Genomic DNA, 21,214 nt, shown 5'->3' with positions numbered 1-21,214 from the left:
GGAAACCAGCCTTAGGAAGGGCGGTTTAGCTATAGCTATAGCCAGACTTTACTTCGAACGAGTAAAGCGAGACGGTATGTTATAGTATTGGGCTTAGCCCGATATAGGAGAACGAAGGGAACTAAGGGACCTACTAGGAGGAACGCATACAACTAAAAGCCCTAGTTGTTAGGTAGTTTTCCCTCCTTTAAGTCTTTTAATAAACATTATTAAAAGTCCTAGAGCAGTCGCCTAGCGACTCCGTAACATTAGGTAAGGTATATAAGATCGTTTCCTGCAGAACACCTACTATATAGTCCCAATAGCCTTTCTATTAACTCCTACTTAATATCTTTATATTTACTATAGGATATAACGGCTATATATATACCCTATTAATTACTAACAAATACAGTAGGGCCTTATTCTTATAGAGCCTTTATTCTAAAGATACCTCTTTTAATATAATTCGAGGCCTTAAGGCTACAATTCGCTACTACTATAGCATTTATATCTATAAGATTAAAATAAATAATAAATATTCCCTTATTAATCTTCTAACCTAAAGAGACTTACCCTTTTAGATCTAGGCTAAGCAGGAAGGTATTAATTTTAAACTTCCCCCCTTAAATACAAAGGAACCAACGGGTAGGGCAGAGAGGCCAAAAGGTATTATTTAATAACGGATACAATACTGCCTAGGTAAACTTCCTTGCAACCTCTAGCCAAAAGCCTATTATATACTTATACGGATATACAATATCCTCCCTTAGTAGTAGAACTAATAGTAGTTACCAAAAGAATACCTTAACCGATAGTTCTACCGCTATCTATAATAATACGGCCGTATAGGCTTAACGGTAGATTTAACCCTTAATCTATAACTACAATAGACTAATATTTACGCCTTCGGTTATAAGGTATACCCTCTTTATATTAATTACAAAAAAGATTACTAAAAGAAGGCCTTTAAGATCTAACCTAAAGCGTATATTAAATACCTTATAGGGTACTACGTAAGTAATATATATAGTATTTAGGTCCTATAGTTAAAGAAGGTAATCCTATTATAAGATATTATATTTAACGAAATAAGCTTCTTTAATCTAGCTACAGAAGATCTATAGATCCCAATCAAAAAATATACTCCCCTAATACAGTCTCTTAAACTTATACTTAAATATAACTTAATTCTTAACGATTATATTAAGGACTTTAACTTAAATATCCTCAATATACCTTCCAACAACCTAAACTCGGGTACGTAGGGCGCTATAGATCTAGCCCCTAAACTCCTAACTTTAACTATAATCCCAATTAATATAGGTATCTTAAAGATTCCTACCAACAACCAGGGACTACTTACGCTAATAGGAATACCAAACCCAACGGGGGCCTTAAATCCAATAACTAACTATAATCGACCCTATAAGACTCTTTTACTACAAAATAACCTTAGGTTACATCCTTCAGTATATAGAGGCAGTAATACATATACTATACCAATCTTAACTATACTTAAAGACGGTATATTAAACCCTAGATTAGCTTCCTACCTCGGCCTACCGGAATAACCTAAAGGCCAATAGGTTCCAATATCTTCAACGGATAAAGCTATTTATACTATAGCTCCAACCCTATCCCCTATACTGTTACGGAGTCGCTAGGCAACTGCTCTAGGACTCTTAATAATGTTTATTAAAAGACTTAAAGGAGGGAAAACTACCTAATAACTAGGGCTTTTAGTTGTATGCGTTCCTCCTAGTAGGTCCCTTGGTTCCCTTTGTTCTCCTATATCGGGCTAAGCCCGATACTATAATATACCGTCTCGCTCTACCCGTTCGAAGTAAAGTCTGGCTGTAGCCGTAGCCAAACCGCCCTTCCTAAGGCTGGTTTCCCTAATCCGTAGCTCCCCCGAAATTTTTTTTTTTTTTTTTTTCGGGTATTTGTTGGGTGCTTAGCGTGCGCGGTTTCCTCCCCGTATTGTCCCCTATTTAGGGTATACTGGTTACCTGGGGTAACTAATTCTACTCTGTTCCGTCCCCTCCTTGGGTGTTTACTGGGTGCTCGCCGGGTGCCTAAGGCGCCTGGCGTTACCCTGCTTTTCCCCCTTGCTACTCCCTCTATGTTACCTTCTCCGTTCCCGTTCTATTGCGCTTCTTGTTCCTCTTTCCTTTAACTATTGTACCTACCCATTTTTCAGCTTCTCGCCGTATAATTATTATTAACTCCTTTGCTACCTCCTATTGCGCCTGCTCCCCTATTACTGTTGTTCCTCCCCCGTAAGGTAGGTTGCTGCTTCCTTGTCGGGGCTGTTCTGTATATCCTTCGGGCCGTTGGCTAATAAGCTAGTAACGATAGGAACTATTAATCCTACTCTTGCTGCTGTTGCTCCTCCCTCGTGGAGGACTTATTTACCTTTTCGTTACTGCTGCTGCCGCTATTATATCTACTGCCGCGGGTGCTCCTCCCCCTCCTCCCGAATGCGGTTCGGGCCCTCGTTATAGCCACTATACCGATAAGTCGGACTACCGTTGCGCCCTGGGCGAATACTTAGTGGAGGGTAACTCCTCTAACGAGGAGTTCGTACCTCCGGAGGAGGTACGCGGAATGTACCTCCCCTGCGTTAATCGCCTTGTTACTAGCGGCCGTAACGACTGCGTGCCGGGCCGTAGTGCTGGCTGCCGTACGTACGCGCGCGCGTACGCTAAATGCATTTAGGTACCGCATTTGTTTACCGCGCGCCCTTAACTGCGTTGCGCCCTGTGCGACCTTCGTACTTGCGCCCAGCGTAACGTCTACATCCTGGTCGAGGCCCGCCCCAAGGTCGGGGCCGTACCGGGCGCTTGTACCGTCCTATTGCCTGAGTTTCTGGCCCTGGGCCGGGTTTGGGCTTGCACCCTGGCTCTGGCCGAGATGGAGCCTGCTCCCGTGCGCCCCGCCTATACCCTCGCCCCTATACCGGGTGTTGTCTCTCCCCCTGCCGCCGCCGACGATAACGACGACCCGAACCGCACCCTCGTCCTTACCGCTAACGCCTTAACCCCGACTCGAGCGGGTGGCTGTTCCGGCGCTATGCCGAGTATGCAGCTTGGCGTGTTTGCCTAGGGCGTGGCTTGGGCCCTGACGGGTATCCAGAGTGACGTACGCGGCCTCGCCTGCCGTTAGTAGGCGCAGGAGGGCGTTAGTGCCGAGTTGGTGGCTACTTTGGCCGAGATGCGCCGCGATATCTGCGAGTTGCGCGAGTCTCGCGCTAGTAGTTCCCCCTCGGTGCGCCGTCCCGCCCCCTCTACTCCCTGCGTTGCCCGCAATTGCAGTAGGTTATGCTTATCCTGCGTAGCCGACGTAACTCTGTTGCGCCGCCCTGTTGCCTCCGCCCCTTATATTGCCTAAGTCGCCCGGCGCCTTCGTTTTATGCCCCCGCCCCCGCCCCCCTCGGTTACGTCCCGCCCCCGCCCGAGTACCGCAACGGATAGTTTCGAGACCCTCCCCGAGGAGGATACCGAGGAGGACGAGAGCAAGGAGGATATAGAGACCGATAAGTCTGAGTAGTACGGCTAGCGTGTGTCCGTAGTAGTAGTGTCGGGTTGGGCCCTTGTTGGGGGCGCTCTAGGGCCGATTTTTTCCTTCGGTATAGTTGAAATTTTACGTCTCGTTTTGCGGCTTACCCGCGCTCCGTCGTTCGTATAGGGATCTCCCTATTGCCGCGTGAATTCCTCTAGGGCTTCCGTTTATGCTAGAGCCTCTATTGGTTCCTAGGTTGGTTATTCGTAACCCAGCCATTTTACAAGGGCATTGCGTTGTCCCCCTTGGCCTTGGGCCCCCCTTGTAGCGAGGATGCATTCGACCTAGTATTCCTCTTGTAAGGTACCGTCCTTATCTTGGACTAGTAGTAGGCCTAGCTCCGAATCCCGTACTACCTAACTGGGCAAGGGGTCGTTTACTGCCCTTTCGATAAGGTCTATATAGAAGGTAGGGTGTAAGCCCCGAGGAACATTTAGTGTTACTGTAAGTGGTATTGGTACTGCTAGTACCGTAAACTTAAAAGCAACCCAGTTTAGCTTCCTGCATAGCCTGTTGGTTTTAATATATCTAAGGCTAAGCTAGACCTTGTTGCCTACCTAGAACTTTTCTACTAGGCGACCTAAAGCTACTGCCGACTTATGTAAGCGTTATTGTACAAAGGCAATAGCCGCTTGTATAATTTCTGTTCCTTCCCTTAGGTATTGTAGGAAAGCAATAGCCCTCCCTTTTGGTATTGTTACGCTTGCCTGGTCGTCCTCTACCCTTGGTATTGTACCGATTTTGTAGCCTAACAATAGCTTGTTTAGGCTGACTCCTGTAACTAAAGACTCCCTATTGTTTAGGGCCAGCTGGCAGGCGGCTAGGTGGGCCGGCCAGTCGAATTGCTTAAATAAGATTAGGATCCTTAGGGTGGCTTGAATTTCCTAATTTACCCTCTCGGTACCCCTATCCGTCTAAGGGTAGTATAAAGTTAATAGGAGTTGCTCTGTACCAATAAGGGAGCATAGGGATATCTAGAACTTACTAAGCTAGTTTAATCCCCAATCCGTTATAATCTGGGCGGGAAAACCCCTAAATTGCTACCAATAGGTCTTGAACCGTTCCGCATAAGCCTCTGCGCTTATTGTAGTTATTGCCTTAAGTTGGATGAATTTAGAGAGGCGGTCTATAATAACTATTAAGAATTAGGGGTCCTTGTCGTTCTGTGCTAGTAGGTCGGTTATAAAGTCGATCGATATCTGCTTCCAGTAACGGTTTGGCGGGGGGATTGGTTGTAGGAGTCCCTACCTCTGTAGGCGGCTCTTGCGGCTCCGGTAGTAGTAGTAATTCCGAATATACCGTACTACGTCCTGTAATATACTATCCTAGTAGAAGTCCCGCTAAAGTGCGCGGAATGTTCCGTTACGACTAGGGTGGCCCGATATAGGTGATTCGTGTACCTATTGTATTATTTGCGTTGTTAGTAGTTCCTAGGTAGGTACCTATAGGCGTCCCCTATAGTATGTTGCGCTGTAGGTACTAATAGTATAATCGGCCGTTTGTTCTTTTGTCTTTGCTTCTGCTGGGAATTTCCGCGCGCCTATTGCTACTGCTTGTTGTTGAGCTTTGTATATTGTATTGTTTTGTAACGCTTGGTCCTATAATTCCTGTAGGTAGGGTTCCGGGAAGAGCAGTCGGCCGGCTGGCGTATCCTATGGAAATAGCGTCTCCCTCCCTATTGGTCCCTATACTGCTGGGAGCAGTCCCTATACTGCTAGGAGCAGTTGGGATGTATCGATAGCTCCCTATCCCCCTTCCGTCTCTGGACGGGCCCGGTCCGCCCCTGTATTTGTAGCCATTGTGTCTTGGGTACTTGGTACTTTACAGCCGGCCCGGGCCCGGTCTGTCCCTGTATTCGCCCGATCTGTACCCGTATTTGTAATTACTGTATCCTGGGTGTTCTGGGCGTTGGGACCTTCTTGCGCGGGTTGGCCTCTGGGCGCCTCCTGCAGTATAGAGATTGATACCGGCCGAAGTATTTGTCCTAGGCGTAGTGCGTCCTCCTCGTCTTGTTCCCGACGCAAGAGCGCATCCGGCCGTTGTGCTTGTAAGCCCGGTCTGTACTGTAGCGAGTAATTAAAGTTTGCAAGGACTTCCGCCTATTGTACCTATTGTTCCGATATCTCCCGCGGTTTGGTAAAGTATTCGAGGTTCTTGTAGTCCGTTAGAATAGTAAATAGTTCTGCAACGCCTTGTAGGTCTACCGACTACGCCTTAAGACAGCTAATAACTGCTAGGAGTTCCTTATCGTGGATTGTATAATTCCTTTCTGCTGGTATAAGTTTGGCTAAGTAGTAGGCTACTGGTTGTAGGACCCCCTTGCTGTCGATTTGCAAGAGGCATCCGCCTAGTGCCTTGCCTAAGCAATCGGTCTTAATAAGAGTCTTTCTGTCTGGGTCCTATTGTACTAGGATCGGGTATAACGAAAAGGTACGCTTAAGGGATTGGAAGGCTGCGTCTTTTTTGGGTCCCTAGCGAAATAGTATACTCCTCCCTGTAAGGGCTGTAAGTGGTTCTGTAAGGCTTGTAAAATTGGGAATAAATTTACGGTAGAAGTTCGCAAAGCCTAGGAAGCTCCTGATCCCCCTTACCTTAGTAGGTAGTTGCTATTCTTAAATTGCAGCGATTTTCGCTAGGTTAGGCCTAACCTTAACGCCTGCTTGGATAATAAACCTAAGGTATTTAACTTCTGTTGTTGCGAATGCGCACTTATCGAGATCTAGGTAAAGACCGGCTGCCCGGAGCCGCTTAAGGATTTCCCTAACCTTAGTAATGTAGTCGGCCTTCGATCCGGAGGTATAGATTAGGATATTGTTTAGATAGGCTGTAACCCACTCCCCTAATTTGTCCTGTAATACCCCGTTGATGTATCTCTGGAATAAAGCCGGTGCTCCGGCTAGGCCGAAGGGACAGACTAACTATTCGAATAGACCAAATCGTGTGCGGAATGCCGTAAGCGGTTTGTCTCCTAGCGCTATACGTAACTTGTGGAATGCTGCTCGTACGTCTAGTTTAGTAAACTAGCGTGCCCTTAAGAGTGAGTAGAGCGTTTCTTTAACCAGCGGGAGTAGGTAACGGTCCTGTTGTGTAATCTTGTTTAGGGCCCGGTAGTCTATATATAGCCTCTATCCTCCGTTTTCTTTCTTGGTAAGTAGTATTGGTGCTATTGCTGCTAACGAACTTACCCGTATCCATCCCTTGTCCAGTAGGTCTGTAATCTGCTTGCGGACTTCGAGTAGTTAGTCTCGTGGCATATTGTATAGTGGACCCTAGGGTAGCTGTAGCGTTTCTCCCTTGTCGTTTTGTTATAGTTGGATGTAGTAGTCTTGGGAGCCCTAGTGTGGTGGTAGGCCTAAGGCCTGTTCCTTATCGAAAAGGTTAGCGTAGTCCTAGAGGGCTGCTGGGAGAGTGGGTGGGGCTGTTGTTATTGTATTTGTACTTCCGGGTGCTTGTAGTGCTGTTTCTCGTAGTTTCGTTACTATTTCTCGTAAGCTTGTTACTACTAGTACTCCCTGTTGTTTCCGTAAAAAGGTTTGTACTAGCGTAAGGTATACCTCCTGGGATCCGTTAGAAGGGCGGATATCGTTTGCTTGTACGATTTGGTTACCTACCGCCCCGATTGTAAGAGTCCGATCTGTTGCGTTTAGGGTTACCCGTCGGTGTTCCATCCATAGTAGGCCTAGTATAGCGTCTCGACTTAGGCCTAGGATAACGTATAGTAGTACTAGGCTCTCCCAGCTATCTATATCGATTATCGTACGGACCATATTGGTTATTATAGGGTAGGCGAGGGTGTTGCCTGTATTCCGCCGAGATATTATAATAGCTGTTTGGAGTAGCCGTTTTATTGGGAGAGGGATAAGCTTAAGTCGCAGGCATTAGGCTATCCTTTCGCTAATAGCCCTATAGCAGTTGCAGCCGCTATCGATTTGAATATTAAGGAACCTTATAGAATTTACGAGTATAGCAATAAGAAAGGGTGGTCTATCTATCCTTAGTATAATCTTTTTGAACTCGGTCTCCTAATTCCCTTAGTTCCTTGTAGTCCGCTTACCTGTAAACCCTTAGTGCCTTCGAGCGAGACTTAGCTTAGAGGCGCCTTGTTTCCCTCCTCTTCCTTAGTCTCTAATTCCTTGCAAATATATTCTTCCCCCTAAGCGGCCTAAATGCTTGTCCTTAGGGTATATGGGATTGCGGCTTGTTGTGGGTATTGTTGGATGTGGTGGCCTCCCTCCCCGCAGCGGATACATATACCGGCCGCCCTATGCTTATCTCTCTCTTCCCGTATAACCTATTTCGCCCGCTGTTGGGGCCCGCTTCGGCCTCGGTTCGTTTTCGTTGTCGGTCTGGTCGTAGCTGCCTTGGGCCCGGCCGTAGCCCTAGAGCCTGCCGTATTGACCCCTAACATTAGGGTATCGCCGTCCTTATCGGGTCGGGGGGTTGCCCTAGCCGTCCCCTGGCCGGGCCCGCCCCGGTCCCTAATTTTATCCTCTATGCGTTGCGATTCCATTTCGGACGCGATTCGTTTGTATACATCGACCGCCTTGTTGTAGTTGTTTATTGTAGTCCCCCGCCAGAGGATACAGTCCCTTATTCTCTTAGTTAGCCCAATACGGAGCTTTATAAGTTTTACCTCGCTAGGCCAATGCATCCCTCCTGCTAGTATAAGCTTCTCTTCGAAGCGTATAAGGAACGCTAGGAACGACTCCGACGTCCCTTGCCTAATGTCTTCCAGTTCGATAACCGCTAGTCGCTAGCGGTAAGGGTTGCTGTAAGCCGATTCGAGGTACGTTAGGAATTAGAACGGGTCGTAACCGATACGGGAGCCTTCTTCGAAGTACGTTGTAACTCGTCGCTGGACTTTGGCCGAGAGGTTTTGCCAAACGAAGATCCATTGGTCCTGGGCGGACCCAATAAAGTCCTTATCCACTCGGAGCTTACGGTCTATGCAGAACTTCCAGGCTGCAAAGGTACTCTTGTTGCCGTCGTACGGGTCCCCGACCGGAATCGGTTTGCGTTTGACACGGGCCCGTAGTATGCCCGACTCGTCCCCGGTCCGCTCCTGCTGGGGGTCGATTATTAAGGTGTCTATTGGCTGGGCCGACGAATGCCCTGGGTCCTACTGTGCCTGTTGCTGCCTATTCTTCTGCAGAGCTGAGATTTGTACAGAGTACGTTTCCATTTGGGCGTGCATTCGGCCAAACTCCGTATAGACTTTTACCATAAAGTCCTCTATAACTTGCTGGAGGTTAATTTCTTCGGGCTTCCCCTTATCTATTTTAACTTACGATAGTTAGGCTTTTCCTTCCTCCTAACCGGTATAAGTAAAGTCTTTTAAATGTTACGGAGTCGCTAGGCAACTGCTCTAGGACTCTCAATAATGTTTATTAAAAGACTTGAAGGAGGGAAAACTACCTAACAACTAGGGCTTCTAGTTGTGTGCGTTCCTCCTAGTGGGTCCCTTAGTTCCCTTCGTTCTCCTATATCGGGCTAAGCCCGATACCATAACATATACCTATAAAATAACGCCAGCCTTATAGGTCTTAGCTCGAATTATACAGTAACTAACCTATAAGGAAGAGCTTAAGAATACTATAACTAAGTAAAAAGGACAATATCTTTACCGCCCTCTCTATATTGGACTAACCTAAAGGTAACCTTATTACCTTCTATGCAGTATTTATAGTAACTACAGTACATAACGCCTTATAACGTATATATTGCAATAACCTTACCTATCTTCTAAGGAGGTATTAGGATCTTAACAAATACCCTTACGGAAGGGAATTTAAAAAGGCATACTATAAGGAACTATACAACCTAATCCGTTACGGTACTTAGAAACTAATTGCCTATAGTAAGGCGCAAGGTAACCCGATTCCCCTTAAATAGGTATTTACCTATAAGTTCGATAAGAACGGGTTCCTAATCCGCTATAAGGTATATATTTACGTTAAAGGCAACCTTTAAAGCAAATATAGTAACGAATAAATATATATAGCAATACTAGCAGTAAGAACGTTACGGACAATCCTATTAATTACTACTAAATACAATCTCAATATATAACAATTCGATATAGCTAACGCCTTCCTTAATACTATACTTAACAGTAAGAGCCCTATTTACATAAACCTCCCTAAGGGTTACGTAGAACTAGGCTTCTTGCATAACAATAAGGATCCTATAATAGTAGTATAACTTAATAAGGCACTATATGGACTTTGCAAATTACTACTCTTATAGTACAACGAGATCTTATAAATACTTAAAGCATAAGGCCTCCTTTAATCTATAGAGGAACCTTATATATTTACAAACGGTACTATACTAATCTTTATTTATATTAATAATATTCTTACCCTATTACTAAAGGGGTACTCCGTAAATAATTTAGTCGTATACTAGAAAGGAAAGTATAAGTTACGTAAAGAACCTAACCTCTATTAATACCTTAGCATTAGGATCATTCGAAATAGGCTAAGGCAAATAATCTACCTTTATTATAATACCTATATTAAGAAGACAGCTTACAAGTTCAACCTTACCAATAATCTTACAAATCTACTAGCAATCCTAATCCCTACTATACTACTAACAAAGTACAAAGGTCAGGCCACCCGTTAAGAGATTAAGGTAATACAGGAACAAATCGGGTTAATTATATATATAGTAGTTACGGCTTAACCAGACGTAGCCTATACTGCCTTATAACTCTTATAATTCCTTACAAATCCCTTACTAAAACACTTTAAAGCCGCTAATTAATGCATTTAATACCTATACTCTATAAGGCATCTTACAATCGAATATAACGGCCGTATCTACAGAAAGGCGCTCGTTATTACTAGCAACGCATCCTTTGCAGACAACCCAGAGAGTAAACAATCCTTACAAGGATATATTATAATACTATACAGCGGACCAATTATATAGAAGGCTAGCCTTTAGGATACAGTTACAACTTTAACAATAAAGGCCGAATTATTAGCCTTAAAATGTACTACCAAAGAAAGCTATATATTAGAGAGACTCTTACAAAGTATCTCGGCTAATTTAGGGCTACTTAAGCTATTCTACAATAACCTCTAGACAATCTAACTAGTTATAAAAGAAAGTCGGATCTCTATAAAACTACGGTATATTAATATTTAGAATATATAGCTTAAACAGGAATACAGTAAGGGAAGGTTCCTAATAGAATATATACCTACCAATACGATACCGGCTAATAGTCTTACAAAGGCGCTACTAAGGGGTAAATTCCTACATTTTCGAGCGCTATTAGGCCTTAAGGATATTACAGGAAGGATTATACGCCCAAACCAATAAAAAGGGTTATAACACTACCCTATCCGACCCTACAACCCATTACGCGCATTGCAATAGCTTCATACAGCTTTAGTCTAATTATCTAAAGCTAGAGGGTATATTGCGCTAATGCATTAACAGGCCTATAACGAGGTTAAAGTCCGGGTAGTTAGTTACGTAGCGGTATCCATATCTGCGCCTATTTAAGTAGGCCCAGAGGACACCTTATAGTTAGCAACAACATTATCAAGAAGAACACCAATAGATTGATTCTGACCCATCTTACGATCCTTAATTCGTTGTAGCCCTAGTTAGGGCGGCCCCCTTTTTTCCCTCTGTTGCATTATATTCCGTACTGTATGCTGCCCCACTGTCCTGTTTAAGTACATCGATACCCTATAATTACATGTACCGAGTACGGAGTATATTTCTGATAAATGAAAAATAAGTATTATTATCATGTACGTGTCTAGTGCAATTTAGGTAATACTTCAACTACGGTCGCACCTTCCTAGGACATACACAATCAGTACGTCGCTTTAGAGTCAGGAAGGCTTTGATTGTCGAGAAAACGCTAGATATGGTTTCTTTGACCTTTCAGACTCGGCACCGGAGACGAGCCAAGCCAGTGAATAATGGAGTGTCCGAAGCTCAGCGTCGTTCTGTTCATGGTACGGTGATATGCGACAGGTTGTTGGAGGGCAACACAATTCGGCATCGAGCTCGAAGTCGTCCGTCCAGCTGGCCCTGACCTCGTCCTGCGGCTTTGTACAAGACGACCAAGCAACTATCACTCTGCCACTTCAACCTCTCGTGGTCCGGTGATTGGATGGGCATCATTGGAACCGACAACAGCGAATCACTATTGGTTTAGGCTTGTTTCCGTCATCCGTTGGATCCATTCTCCGATGGATACATCATCCGAGGGTCTGCTGTTGCACTTCCATCAACCTGTAGGCACACATCATCGACTTCTTCACGCAAACTCGCACGCGTGCTCACGGCTAGATTGTATCTTCTCAACAGAACCGAGAAACCTGTGGATTTCTTCGCTCCGGAGCGGTGCAGCTGCTTATCGAATTCCTAGGCCAGGATCCGCGTCTCGACCCACTTCGTCAAGCACATCATGGATGGTTGCTTCGTTTGCCTTGTCCATGACCTCCAACCGCTCACTCCAGCCATCTTATTGGCACAGATTTTTCTCACTCAACAATCGGCTATCCAGCTCAAAAGCCGACGTCGAGCACGAAATTCCTAGGCGCACCAGCATGACCCAAAAAGTCGCCACTCTCCCAGCTTACCGTCTTTATCCTCAACGGCCACTGGCTCTCCTCTAGCCGGTCCGATGCGATTGATCTCGCACATGACTTGAATAACATCGCCAATCGGCTATCGAACGTCTCCATTCAGTTCCCTACCTCGTCGGGCCAGTACTCCGAGTGGCCTATCCGAGGAGCAGCAACCACAGCAGTGCATGGACGAACTCGGCAGGGGCGATGTATGTAAACTCCCAGTCTACGATGCCGATGATATGCATTCATGCGTTCGACAAAATATTTTCGGACTGGAAATCGTCGCAACAGAGTTCAAAAGGGTCCTCTCGCCTGTGCGAGCCATGCCCCTAAGGGAGGTTGTCGGGGAGGCGCTACGACGCAGACGTGCCGACTCACGCGTTCGCTCAACCTCAAACTTGGATATTGCATCACAGTGCGTCTTTAATCTTTGGCTACCGCAACAAGGTCCTCACTGAGACAAGATCATGTCCCATCTCGGCCGACGACCGTTCCCCTTACATTAACACCGGCAATGCTGCGTAAACGGGTCTCCAGAACCATGAGAGCTGCACCCGGGCTTGGAGCCGTCGACACAAGTCCAGATAGCACAGTCGGCAGCGGAATTGCAATTGAAACCATCCGGCGGTGGTGTTTTCTTCGGCTCCTGGCTCGTCGTCGTCATCGTCGTCTCCGGGGGAGACCCTCCACCCCCTTCCACAGTCGACGATGTCGCAATTTGTAGGCACTGACACGACCCGGATCTCTCACCACCCAAGCCGCGGACGAGGCAGCCAGGCCGCTCGCCCTCGGCACACTTGTAATTGCTGCACTCACCATCCTGTTCGCACCGATTCCCAGTCGAGGGCGTCTCCGCCGGACGCCATCGCACACATGTAGATGTCGGCACGCAAATGGAGCCTTGTCTTCCACCAACAAAGTGGCAAGATGTGAAGGTGGACAAAGATAGGCATTCACCGCTGGATGAAGAGGAAGGGGCTGTTCCCGTCAGCGTCGGCATGTTTGACGGCTCTCCTGTGTCCGTCTGTGTCGGTCCCGTGGCAGTGATGGTCACGACACCGCTTGTGTGGCTGAAAGTATCGCGCTCGACTTCGACAATGTTGACGTAGTTTGTAGGCACAAGTTTGCAGGCGGGCGCAAACGTCGTGCTCGTCGCACCCATTTGTGAGCAACCTGACGTGATGACGGACTGAACGGTCGTGCAGGAAGTCGTAGCAGAGTCCGTCTCGCAAGAGACCACCTATCCATGGTTATTCAAGTCAGCCTATACGTTCCCTAACCTGGAGCCTGAAGCGGAAGTCGACGTACGAAACTTGTTGCTGTAGATACGGAGCAAGTATCCGTCGTCGACTTTGTGGTGGCCTGTATGTCACAGCCGAATACGGACGTGCACGACGTCCTCACTGCCGCTCCGGCCTCGGCTGGAGTAGTGATGACACAGACGGATGCTGATTTGGTTTCGCACTTTGTTGGTTCGGATGAATACGTGATTTTATGGTCTTGTCCAACCCTTGACGTATATTTAGTCGCAGGAAACCTTTTTGGACGGGTTTCTAAGAAACCTACGTAATCGGTGGCCACGGCGGCAAGGAACCCTCTACCGTGACACCTGGTGGCAGTTTCAAGGCTTCAGGGGGGGGAGGACCTCTGGAGATTCCCGTGTATCGTGAGCTTAAAATTCACTCAATGTACTGCGTCGAGGCATTCAGCATCACTTACATGTATATGCCAGGCGGCAAAATCCATCGCCACCCGCCGATTTGAATGCCCAAGTCCTGCCAAGATATGCATATCTACCCAGGCATCTGTCAGTATTGGAGGTTTCTAGTTCATTTGTATGTATGCCCAACCGGCGTATCCGGAGAGAGAAAGAAACATACCCAAAGAAACCAAATCTTGCAAGGCAACTCCGTATTCCCGTCCTTCACTGTTGGCTCAGGGACGACCGTTGTGACTGGAATGATGGAGGCTTCAGGCGGCCATGTTGTGTAGATAGGTAAATCTGACACGCTGGTTGGAGAAGTGACAGTATTCACCGGCGCAGAGGATGGCTCAGTCGAAGGAGAGATGGGATTTTCAGGGGAAGCAGACGTATTCGACAGTGCCGAGGATGGTGGTGCCGACTGAGAGGGATTCTCCACGGAGGTGAAAGTGCTCGAAGGTGCTGAAGATGGCGCTGTGGAAGGTGAAGGAGGATTCTCGGGAGAAGTAGTGGTATTTGGCGGTTGTGCCGAGGATGCTGGAACTGATAGGGAGAGACTGTCCATTGCAACAGATGTATTCTCAGACATAGAAGATGGTGTAGTGGTAGACTGCAGAGAGCTCTCCGGATACGTAGACGTAGATAGGCCTGGGGGTACCGAGGACGGCGTAACCGACTGGAAGGGGGAATTTTCGATCGAAGTATCAATGCTTGGTTCTGTGGATGATGGTGCCGTCGAATGAGAGATAGTGTTTTCTGGCGTCGTAGCAGTATTATGAGGAGTTAAGGACGGTGCTGTCGACTGAGAAGAAACACTCTCAGCTGAAGTTGACGCCGACGTCGGCGACGACGAGACCGCTGTAGACAGTTGAGGGGATGGGTTCTCAAACGAAGTAGGGTTATGCGACGGTGCCGTAGATGGAGTAGCCGACGACGGGGGATTCTTGTCAACCAAAGTAGGCATATCAGACGACATTGTGGACGGTGCGGATGACTGAAGGGGGGGATTTTCGAACGAAGTATGGGTGTTCAGTGGTGCTGTGAAGTTTATTGTGGACTGTGTAGCTGAAGGAGGAGGGGGGTTATCTACCGACGTAACAGCGCTCGGTGGCATCGAGGATGGTGTTGTGGACGAAGAAGGAGGATTCCCGGGTGAAATATTCCAGGTAACTCCGCCAGTCGTAATAATTGTCGGATCGGTTGGAACTGGTATCGAATCTGTCCCACTATTGATCGTGATCCCGTTGCTGGTAGAGACAGCTGGAAAAGGCTCAGGGGAAAAGGTGAGAGTCACCCCGTTTCTTGCCGTTGTCACTGGTGTAGAAAAACCAGTTGGAATAGCGAAGCTGTCAGTTCCAATGATGATCACCCCATCACTAGTAATCCGCGTCCGTGTTCCCTCCGCTGTCGTACCAGAAATCAACGTTTCGTGCGAACTAGGCGGTGGCAGTGGAAAGGTCAATGTCAGCCCATCAGTGGTGATGGTGACGGCTATGGTTTGCTCAGTTGGCATGATGATGGTGTGTGTCCCGATAGCAATGGCACTTGTAACCGACGATGCTGAATCGCTGCTCGACCCAACTTCAGTAGATGGTTGGGACGGCGCCGGCTGAAGTTGGGAGGTTTCCGGTGGTGATGAGAGCAAGTTGGTCGTTATTGGCAGGTCACCTGTTACTACCGTTGGTTCCCTCATGTGGCTCTTGGTATCGGGGTCCGTTTCAAAACTCTCCGTGCTCTGGCTGTTGCAAAGTTGGGTCAAGATAGAAGTAACAAATGTAGTGTCTACATGGCGGACTGTGACGGTTGTCTGTTCGGTTACGGCATCCAGTTGATGGCCCAAAACAAGACAACTAACGAGGGAGAAGAGGAGGTTCGTGGCCATGAAATGTGACATTACATCTGCAAATCGCTCCATCATTTCTGCGAGCAGGCGTAACCAGGGGTGGGACGAGTGTTTTGGAAAACAAGCTGAAAGATGGACTCTGGACAAAAGTCTCTTGAACACAGCTTTATATCCATGAATGAGTGCTTCGTGCTCTACTACAAGCGGAGAGTCAACTTCGGGAACTTTTTGAAGGACCGACGACTCTCGACCTGGTTGCTCTATAACGAGGCCCGGATGTGCCGCTCTACTGATTGGTGGCACTGTTGAGGTAATTCCTTGGGGGTACTGCACCACAGGCAATATGAAACTGCCATCTATGGAATGGAGCTATTGATATTCACAATGGGAAGTATGCAAGGCACCCTGGGAGTGGCATCACGTATGGGGGCTCTCGGTTAAACGTTACATGAGCAGAATGTTTAAATGAAACAAGACGCCCCCAAAGGTTCGTAATCCGTGAGGATCTTGACAGCTCGCGCGCACCTGCACTTCGGCTTACAGTGTATTTTCGAATTCAAATGATTGCTGCAGTCAGTAAGCAACCGCTGAATTGCTGAATCATTGGTGGTATTGCAGCACTAGGATAGGAATGCGACATGAGAGGTGTACCGACGTCATCTCGTTTATTTTCCAGGGCATCAAATTTTGGTCTATGGGGGGCAATGGAAGCTCGGACTGACGATTGAGAGTCTCACAGGAGCACGCAAGAAGTGACCGCCACCCCCCCCCCCCCCCCCCCCTCCCCTGTTGTGTTGTGAAATATATCAGGTCAGAAGTAAGTGCAGACTTCATAGCTGCCCATGTCCTTACTTATGTTGACCGTCAAGCAAAGGATAAGGAATTCATGTATTAGTCGCCGATGACTTGAACTACGCTATGCAGCAGAGTCTTTGATGTTTAATCACTACCCGATTTAGGTAGATGACGACTCTCATCAGTCAACCGAAAAGCTTTTCACTAGAGGGTAAACCTAAATGTTACGTAGCCGTGAAGCTGGCACGAAATCGTTTCAACTGTGATGTGCATGAATGTGAGGCATAATCGAGAACCGCTACTTTTAAAACCATAATAATTGTGTCGTTGCCCTGGGAAAAAAATGAAACTCAGCGGCCAGGAAAGTGTTGTGTGTCATCAAATGCTGACCATGGTGTTTTACATGAGCAGAGATGTAGAAGGTCGCAAGTTACATTTCGTCGCTTGCAACGTCATCAACCATAACTTGAGCGCTATTAATACGATCTTGAAGTCTGTAATCAGCAGAAAAATTACCAAAATATGTTCTCCTCGTGTATCTGAAATTGTGGTCCATGTCAAACTGATTTCATCCGCCCCTACTCGGTTGGGGTCCAGCTCTGGTCTCCTCCCTGTCCTACTTTTGCCTCCCTGCCTAGCCTTCTACTTTATCATCCAGTCTTCAAAATAGGAAGGGTCTGAGAATAGATTTACAGGGCCCCAAGATTAATAATGCCGTCATCTAACTCAGGTATGACGATAATGTTTGTCAGGTCTCACTGCATCGCCTCATTCACATGTTGGCTGTGTCAGGGGGCACACCAACTGGTAGCTGCCCTTGGAAAGAGATGACGATATTGCAGCTACTGGTACGCTGCATCCTCTAACACAAAGGATAGATATGTTGATGTTATTTGTGTCATATAATCAGCGTCCTGTCATTCTGTAGTCTCCTAGCATCATTTAGTCGAGCATCACATATCCGTTGTCCTCAAGTATCATGAAGTTCGTCACAAGCAATAACGTCTATGCATGGGCAGTACTGCTCATTTCTACGAGCCTTGCCTACAACATTCATCGCCGAACCCCCTACTATGATCCCCCTCAGGAGTGTGCCTTTGTTGTCACAGCAGTAGGGACGACGTTGAAGCACGATGTCGCCTCTCAAAGTGAAGACGGCAAGCTATGGCTGAATAGAGATGGACCGCCAGTGGTGTTGTACCTCAAAGCATCCAAAATCACAGACTCTCGCGGGATAAATTGCGCAGCAACAGGTCAGGCAGGCTGATCAAGACAAATTTAATTTCCAATCCTGGTTTTCCTTGCTGACACGATCTGCCAGCAGCAGAGAGCTCAGGTTTTGCGTGCTGCAATACCAACAATGCATTGCCCGGAAGTTTCTCCATAGAACCCTCTCTCACTCTGCTTTACAACAATGTAGCGCAGTTCTATGCATGCTTTGCCCAAGACACTGGGTTCTACGGCATCTATGCGCAACCTGGAGACGGTCAGGTAGGGTGTGTCCCAGTCATTCTTAAAACGAACACAACTTGTACGGCAGGTGAAATATCGCTCTCGAAGCCTCCAGCAACGAAGATATGGCAAACTGTCACCGTCACAGACCGTGCTATTCAAACAGTCACGCTGTCTACAACCGTTTGTGAACAATCGACCATCACTTTTGTCAAGTCCGTCCACACCAAGCGATCCGACCATGATCACCATCCGAAGCCGAGGTAAGTACCGGCAGTTCCATGCAGACGAAAGGGCCCTGATGCACATTGGTGACATGTCCTAGGAACCTATCAATTTCGAAGCATAGCAGCAGCTTGGTGAAACGGGCCGGCGAGCTTGACCGCTCATGGCGGTATGTAAACGAGGAACATCGCTCGCACTGGGTGCAGCAGAACGATATCAGGACCTTTCCGCTAGACATGAACACGGATGGCTTTTTCGCTACGAGCGAGTATTATGGATGTACCGTCATTGTCTTTGTGGGCAGAGGGAGCATCACCATCGCCCACCTCCCAGAAGGGAGCGGCAGCACTTGCGCTTTGGCAAGCGTTGCCCAAACAGAACGTTACATCAACGACCAGCTGTTTATTCGGATGACGCGCCCAGGCACAGATCAAGCCTGTGATGACCTCTACGTCATAATCACCGGTAGTGTGCGAGAGAGCGCGGCCAACAGCGGCGTCAAAGCTCTCAAAGACTTCATCATGGATGAATACGGGGTCACTCCCGGAAATCTCCGCTACATCTTCTACGAGCCCGGTGAGCCGACGGCCGAGTTCGGTAGCGGCAATAACCAAATGATTCACCCCGTCAGAGGAAGGTCGTTCTTCAAGTGGTCTGCATTTGGGACGCACGGCATCATGGCAATCTACCTTGGTCACGAGACACCGCGGCTGACAGCCTACTTCAACAGCGACTGGACGCCTGCGCCCGGCGGTCCGACCTTTGGTCTTTCTCCTGCTACCACAGATGGCCACGGTAATGTCCAGTCAGCATGAAGCATTGTAAGGGGTTCAGGGGTAGGGAGGAACTGCAGTATAGGCTGTCAGGACCCAGAATCTCCAACGCTGCATGCTACACATGCACTTTCCTGGTTAGGGTTAACATGAAACTCGAATGGCATATATCAGAAGCATGGGTTTTGTGCACGTGATATATATACATCGCCTCGTGAGCCAACAATATCATCGAGTCCTAGGGAAAGAGTTCGCGGAACACCGAGAAGATCGCGTTGGTTGCCGCGTCATGTATGAACGCCGTCCCATATTTTCACATGAACAAACGACGGTACAAGGCGACCCACGCGAGCCTCGGCGAAAGTCCTCATATTTGGATGCCCCGGGCTAGGCAGCCTGCTAGATCGGCAAAGCAGATAGTACGAAGACTCAGAGGCAAGGGCATCAAGAGCCAGCTTCATGCTCGCTCCCTGACCGGTGAAGCGGATGCCGCCGACGCGCATCTTGCCGCGGCACGGTGACAGCATGAACTCAAAAGCTCCGGCGCAGCTCTCGAGCAGGCGTTGATCGAGTCGGAGCGGACAGAAATAGAGGTTAGCAGCGGTGGAACCCCCGGCTGCGTCAGGAGCCCTGATAGCGCAGACGGCGATCCTTTTCAAAAACGGAAAGTCATTCTGCGACAACTTTCGAAACAGCCAACTCCAGTCGTTCTTATGTAGATGAACGGCGCCAATGTGCAGCTCGCAGAGGAGGTGTCGGAGATGGATGAGTACTGCAGCGAGATGTTTCCCGGTGGCCAGATGCATGGAGCCGATGCGGAGTTGCTGGATGGGAGGCAGAAATGGCGCGTTTGCGAGTCCGGCCATGACCAGATCCGCATGCAACGACGAGACAAAGTTCAAATGGAGTCTCTCAAGGAAGGGGGCATCCTTGACGAGTTTGACGGCCAGCGCGGTATCATTTGCTTCAATGGACCACAGAATGGTGAGATCCCGGATCGATGACATTCCGCTCGTGACAGTAGTGAGCGATGACAACTGGACTGGAGATGCCTCTTTATGTTGTACCTCCCGTTGGATATATACTCGCAGCGCAACGGGGCTGCGTACGTCGGACGCCAAGGCGGACGTGACAAGACGGATGACGTTGGCGGGTGAGAGGCCTAGAGCAAGGACGTTGTCATCGTCAAAGACGCCAGGGCTATCGCATATCTCAAAGGCGCAGCAGTTGTCAAAACGACGCCATGTGTCGTAAATGCTCGCCACTACGTTTGGCTCGCAGAAGTCGAGGGCGGCTGTCGCCTTGGGGGGTCTGTGACGGGCCGTCAGGTTAAGAGGCCGATGCACGTACTCGCTGGTGGACCTCCGGAGAATGCGTACTGTACGGACGCAGAGCCGGAACTCGTGGTGGCGAGCAATGGCGTCGAGAACTTTGATGCTTTCGGCAGAGAGATCCGTTTCCACGACTTCGAACGAGGCGGACGCAAATGCAGCGTTCGCTTTTGCGCACAGGTCTCGGCTGACAAGTCGCAGGGAAGCAATATCGACGGGGCCAAGAAAAGTGCAGATGTGAGGGATGAACTCAGCAATGCAAGATTTCAGGGACATGCCTGCGATGCTGCGTGTTGATGCTGGTGCTGGTCGACAAGACGCATCTGTTTCGCTGGCGCCGGTTCACGTACATACAAGTAACCGTGCCTTTCAATCAATGTCTCTTTGTCCTGTGCCAGCGTGGAGCGATTCGGGGAGAGCAGATTTCGGAAGGTATAGCCCTTGAAACGCGCGTAGAACGATGGGCGATGACGGGAGGGTGATGGCGAGAGGATGAGCTGGCATCTCGAGAGCCGAATGGCCTTGCCGAGCATCTGACATGCATGTACCATGCAATAGAACCAACGTCCAACGTGGTAGAAGAACGAGGTACGGATGTAGGTAGTCCTCGAGTGCCAGACAGGTAAACCCCTCATCATTCAGCAGCGGGCGCCGACGGACCACGTCATTGCTGTGCGAGGTGTGCAAGCCGTCTGGGGTATAACGTTCCCAATCTCCTGCATCAAACCCATGGAGAATGACTTTTCCCTGTATTGAATTCTGACATGGATCCAGGCTGTCGTTGGCCAAGCACAAGAAGGCAGCGTCCTTGCGTTGTGTTGATACTGAGTGGCGAGTGGAGTTGGAAGGAGACCGGGACTCTATGGGGCCTCGACGAGGATGTCAGTTGCTGGAGGTGAGATGGCAAAGAATATTGCGTCGTTCGTTACAAGCCAAACACAGTAGAG

General features: G+C 48.2%; 3 protein-coding genes across 3 annotated transcripts; 1 reads left to right on the top strand and 2 right to left on the bottom strand.

The window, feature by feature from the left end:
* Positions 1-12,648: 12,648 nt before the first annotated feature.
* DCS_05150 (uncharacterized protein) lies at positions 12,649-15,766 on the bottom strand (the record flags this gene model as incomplete). Its single annotated transcript, XM_040802456.1, has 2 exons — positions 12,649-13,386; positions 14,027-15,766. 2 exons carry the CDS (start codon positions 15,764-15,766, stop codon positions 12,649-12,651), a joined length of 2,478 nt encoding a protein of 825 aa, XP_040657489.1.
* A 1,699-nt stretch (positions 15,767-17,465) lies between these two features.
* On the top strand, positions 17,466-18,978 carry DCS_05149 (uncharacterized protein; the record flags this gene model as incomplete). The annotated part of the gene is made up of 3 exons (XM_040802455.1): positions 17,466-17,739; positions 17,808-18,201; positions 18,264-18,978. The coding sequence occupies 3 exons, from the start codon at positions 17,466-17,468 to the stop codon at positions 18,976-18,978; spliced, it is 1,383 nt and encodes a 460-aa protein (XP_040657488.1).
* A 245-nt stretch (positions 18,979-19,223) lies between these two features.
* Positions 19,224-20,543, bottom strand: DCS_05148 (uncharacterized protein; the record flags this gene model as incomplete). Its single annotated transcript, XM_040802454.1, has 1 exon — positions 19,224-20,543. One exon carries the CDS (start codon positions 20,541-20,543, stop codon positions 19,224-19,226), a length of 1,320 nt encoding a protein of 439 aa, XP_040657487.1.
* Between the last annotated feature and the right edge of the window lie 671 nt (positions 20,544-21,214).

The sequence above is a fragment of the Drechmeria coniospora genome, chromosome 02 (assembly GCF_001625195.1).
Source record: "Drechmeria coniospora strain ARSEF 6962 chromosome 02, whole genome shotgun sequence".
In the NCBI taxonomy this organism is placed as follows: Eukaryota; Fungi; Ascomycota; class Sordariomycetes; order Hypocreales; family Ophiocordycipitaceae; genus Drechmeria; species Drechmeria coniospora.
This window is presented reverse-complemented; position numbering and strand designations above follow the sequence as displayed.